Source organism: Pygoscelis adeliae, unplaced genomic scaffold, assembly GCF_000699105.1.
Source record: "Pygoscelis adeliae isolate BGI_AS28 unplaced genomic scaffold, ASM69910v1 Scaffold14, whole genome shotgun sequence".
In the NCBI taxonomy this organism is placed as follows: Eukaryota; Metazoa; Chordata; class Aves; order Sphenisciformes; family Spheniscidae; genus Pygoscelis; species Pygoscelis adeliae.
Genome location: NW_008825109.1, coordinates 20,835,182 through 20,839,849, shown reverse-complemented (window position 1 = coordinate 20,839,849; position 4,668 = coordinate 20,835,182). Strand labels below are relative to the sequence as shown.

Genomic DNA, 4,668 nt, shown 5'->3' with positions numbered 1-4,668 from the left:
TCCACTGGTCCTGACAACTCAGATTTGCCCTCTGTATGCACAAAAGAAATAAAATTTAAAGGAGTCTTTAATAGTGAACAGATTTGAGTATTTAATTCTTTGTTGTATAAAGAAACACCTATTTGACCTTTTTTGTCTACTGAAAGGGTACCTACTCATGAACTGGTCTGGTAGTGATACTTAATAACGTAAGCAATTCAAGTCTCATTTACTGAGATGGGAACTGCTGCCTAAACTTGAAATGGTTTCCTTTGATTGGTCTTAAACCCAAGTTGATTCAAGTTTACTTTAAACAGTTTGGATGAAAGATTTGTTTTTATCATGTTAAAGATGCAGGAGTCCTTCTTAGCCCTTTTTACTGGGTATTTCTTTCAGGAAAACTGAGGAAGTCCAAAATTAGCATTCCTGTCATTCTTATATTAAATAGAAATCGTAGGTGCGGAACAAAGTTGTGGGGTTTGGGGTTTTTTAACTAAGATTTGGAAGATTCCTTCATTTGCAGGTCCTACATAAAGATGTTTGAAATTTACAGGCTGTGTTTAGATATTCAAGTTAAAAGAAAAATTAAAAATTATCAGAGACCTCATCTGGAGTCGGTTTAATTTTTTTATCTCACTCCTGATTTTTATATATATCTAAATAAAACTTAATCTTTTGTCTTGCTTTGAGAGGAGATGTTCTCTTCTGCTGTCTCAATAAATATTCTGTAATACTGTTTCACGCTGTCCTTTATGTGAATTACCTGTTTCGGTGTCTCTGGTACTTTTGGTTTAAAGATCCTTATTATTAGCATTAATTTTCAGCTGTGAATTGCTGGGAATGTCTGTTATATGGAGAACTCTCCTCCCACCTCCAAATGTATTTTCATTTGCCTTGTATGCACATATTTCCTTGGTGATGGTTTTATCCTCAGTATCCTAAGGCATTTCTAACAGCTTACCCTCTTTCTTCTACTAGTACGTCTTTGATGTTAAGAAGACTGAGGACAAAGTGTTGGTCTCATTACAACAGGAGGATCGCCGCAAATATAAGAAAGAAGGGAAAGGAGACAGCATCCCGATTGGCTTTGAAATATTCAAGGTAGGCAGCCATCTGCACTCCTGGTTCAGAGTTTGTTCAGCAGTCCTGCTTCATCCTGGCAATGAGCTCTTTGGCAGATAGAGGCATGATTATCGTGGTGGGGTCTGGCTCTCCTCTCAACGTGAGCTTTGCGTGTGTACTGCACTCAGTCACCAGAGCTGACATTAGACAGACTATTTGAACTAAATTGAATTTCGTTCAATTCAAATTCTATTTGAACTAAAGGAACATAAGTCATTTTTCCCTATTGCAAAAGAATTTTAAGTGCTTTTCCTACCCCAAGCTTTGAAGAGAAAGACAAAAAAATATTAACACTTGAAACATGGAGGGTTTTTTTCTCCTTCTCGCTGGAGGCTCCTGCCTCCATTTCATCAGCAAATACAGCCAAGTGAGTGAGTTTGAAAAGTCTGCAGTTTTTCTTTTGCCACTTAGAAAAAAGAGTCAAGGGTGTTTTCAAAAGCTGGAGTAGTGAGTAGGAAATGAGTGTATATGAAAAGGAACCCAAGGGATCCGAAACAGTAATTTAATTGCACTCCCGGGGCAAATTGAGTAAAATGAAAACATACGAACTGAAAGAAGGAGGAAAGCAAGAGAAACAGCTATGCATCTGCTTTTTCACCAAGGATCAGGATTATCTTATCATCTGTTGCTATAGCTAGTGGGACTACACTGAGTCTATGGCCCCACCCTAAAAAATAGTCAGTTTTTAACAATTAGAGCTGCTGACATCTGCATCACACCTATTCATTTGACAATCACCTGTTAACCACATATATTGAAAAGTGTCATTACAGAAAGTAGCAGAATTTACCTTGCCTTGTTCATGGCTGTATATCTAATTTGAAAAGGCTTGGAAAAGAAAATCACACCTTCAGAAAAGTATCAGTGCTCTATCTTTATTTCTGTTCAATATTTTTTCTATTTCAAAAGTGTTCTAACCCACCAGGCTCATTATCATGACTAAAGGCCTTTGGAAGACCATGGCCTAAATTATCTGAAGACAAAAGAGAACTACCAGAAAAGAATGTAGGGCTGTCTTTGGCCCCAGGAGCTGCTTAAGAAATAGGTTTATTTTTTAACTGTGCTGTCGCAAACATCAGTTCCCTGAAGAGGATGTTAATAGTTAAGCACAGCTTCAAGGCTTAGAACAAAACATAAATGGTTATTCTGTGGCTTTTGTATTCAGGAAAGGACAATGAAAATACAGATGTGTGCATCTGGATTGAGAGCCTGCTATGTAAGACGGGAATGCTCCCTCTATATGCTAGAGAAAGGAGGCAGATGGATCTCAGCCTCATCTAAGATGGCAGGGTAGCTCAGCGGGTGGAGTCCTTGCAGTGTGCATGCATCTCTGAAAGTATTCAAAACTCTGCAGTAGCATTATGTCTTTGTTAGTGGATGCATGTCTTTGCAAGTCCCAAACTTTCACCTCCACTTGGGGCTATACATGTATATACCGATGCAGTGAAGTGCAGAACAGCACTGCTCGGAAGTCTGTGTGGGCTAGCGCTTGGAGCACTGGGTTGCCCGTCAGGACTCCCTCTGCCACAGCTTCAGTGGGTGAAAAACCATTTGCCAAACCATTTGCCTTTATTGCACGTTGTCTTTTCTGCCCATGAAAGGCTGCGTGATGTGCAGGGAAAATCCTGCCTGTTAGCTCTGATATCCCTCCTTGCATTAATCCCTATACTGCTCTGTGGCTGTAGGTGGAGGATAACAGAAGCTATCGACTACACAAGCTGACTGTGCAGGAGAGAGTGGCCACATCTCTGTACATCAACACACGCACTGTGTTCTTGAAGAGGATCCTTAAGCAAGGCCGCTACATCCTTATCCCAACTACATACCATCCTGGCATCATTACAAAGTTTATCCTGAGACTCTTCACAGATGTGCCATCAAAACTCAGGTAGGTTGCACTCACAGCTACGTGAGATCTTCCCTTGTCCATATTGGCTGCGCTTCCTTGGAAATGGTTGCCTGGTTGCCCTCAAATATCCGTGACTCACTAGCTTATATTGCTCCAGAACTAGACCCTTGAGACGCTCAGGGTCACCCCCAGGAATCTCCAGGTGGCTCACTTGGATTTGTGCTTGGTCAGGACGTTTTTACTTAGGAACCTAGTGGACAATTCAGTTTAGGTATTTTGATGTTTTAGTTTGGCTTTTGTAGTTGCCTCCAGTTCTAGGTCAGAACGCTGAGCACTGGTGCTTGCAGTTACAGTTGATACTGTTTATTTCTTTGACCATCTCCTTTGTCTGCGAGGGCAAAACTAGTGTTTCGTGAAATCAGGCCTGCTGAATTTTTTTCTTGCTTTGATACTATTTTCCATTATTTAAAGGTGGTTTTTTCCCCCACTTTTGCTGCCATGCGAAGGATGACACACATTTGGTTTACTTTGCTTTGCTTTGTTTTTATTTCTTAAGTCCATCATTTCTGTACCACAAACTTCCAAAACGGTAGATGAGGAAAGAGTCCAAATCTCGTGTTCTGAAAATGCCAGATTTCCACAACCATTGATTGTTTGCTTGACATTTGTTGCTTCAACTGCTTTTTCCATCTTTTTTCAGGGAACTGAAGGCAGATAAGCCTAAAATGACATGTTGGAGTCTTCTTTGCGGCTATCCACGCAGAGTCACCCAAATCAAAATTCACTCTGCAGAGGGTTTACAGAAGCAAGACAGATCAGGCGGTAAGTGTAAAGCAAGCCTGGAAGAGTGGAAGGGGCTTCTTCAGTCCTCTAAAGATGATCTGAGTTGACATGTAAGCAGTCAGAAATTATCCAAACAAACTGAAGATTTATGGGATTTTTTTTTTCAGCACGTTGTAAAATCTGATCAAAAGGAGAGACCAGATGAATAAGATGATGTAAAACAGCAAGAGTTATATGTCATCTATGCTGGTCCAGATGGGGAGTGGTAGCCAGACCCTCCTGAGAAGCTTTTTGTGGGGATTAGTAAGAAATTCACCTTTCAGGGTTATGTGTTTTCTAAATGGAAAATATCCAGGGAGACAGCTGAATCACATAGACTCATGTAGTATATTACACTTACCTCAGCAATGTCATTCACGGCCTTCAGAGCACTTTGTTCTTCATTACCACAAGCTTAATAGCACTTCAGGGAGGAAATTATGATTTTCAAACAGACATTTTCAGCTGGGTAAACTGGGACAGGGGAGGTTAAATTACTTGTACAGGACTGTGTATCTGATGACTAACTTGATGTCCTGTGACAAGGTGACCAGTTTAGTTGATGAGGGAAAGGCTGTGGATGTTGTCTACCTAGACTTTAGTAAAACCTTTGACGGTATTTCCCACAGCATTCTCCTAGAGAAGCTGGCTGCTCGTGGCTTGGATGGGTGTACTCTTTGGGTAAAAAACTGGCTGGATGGCTGGGCGCAAAGAGTTGTGGTGAATGGAGTTAAATCCACCTGGCAGCCGGTCACGAGTGGTGTTCCCCAGGGCTCAGTTTTTGGGCCAGTCTTGTTCAATATCTTTATCAATGATCTGGATGAGGGGATCGAGTGCACCCTCAGTAAGTTTGCAGATGACACCAAGTTGGGTGGAAGTGTTGATCTGCTTGAGGG

The 4,668-nt window shown here is 41.1% G+C and overlaps 1 protein-coding gene across 1 annotated transcript in view; it reads left to right on the top strand.

Moving 5' to 3' along the window:
• CAPN6 (calpain 6) overlaps positions 1–4,668 on the top strand; it is a 69,413-nt gene that overhangs the window by 53,785 nt on the left and 10,960 nt on the right. Inside the window, exons 10-12 of the mRNA XM_009327838.1 lie at positions 958–1,080; positions 2,787–2,989; positions 3,651–3,772. Coding sequence (XP_009326113.1) covers positions 958–1,080; positions 2,787–2,989; positions 3,651–3,772 — 448 coding nt within the window. The remainder of the gene's footprint in view (positions 1–957; positions 1,081–2,786; positions 2,990–3,650; positions 3,773–4,668) is intronic.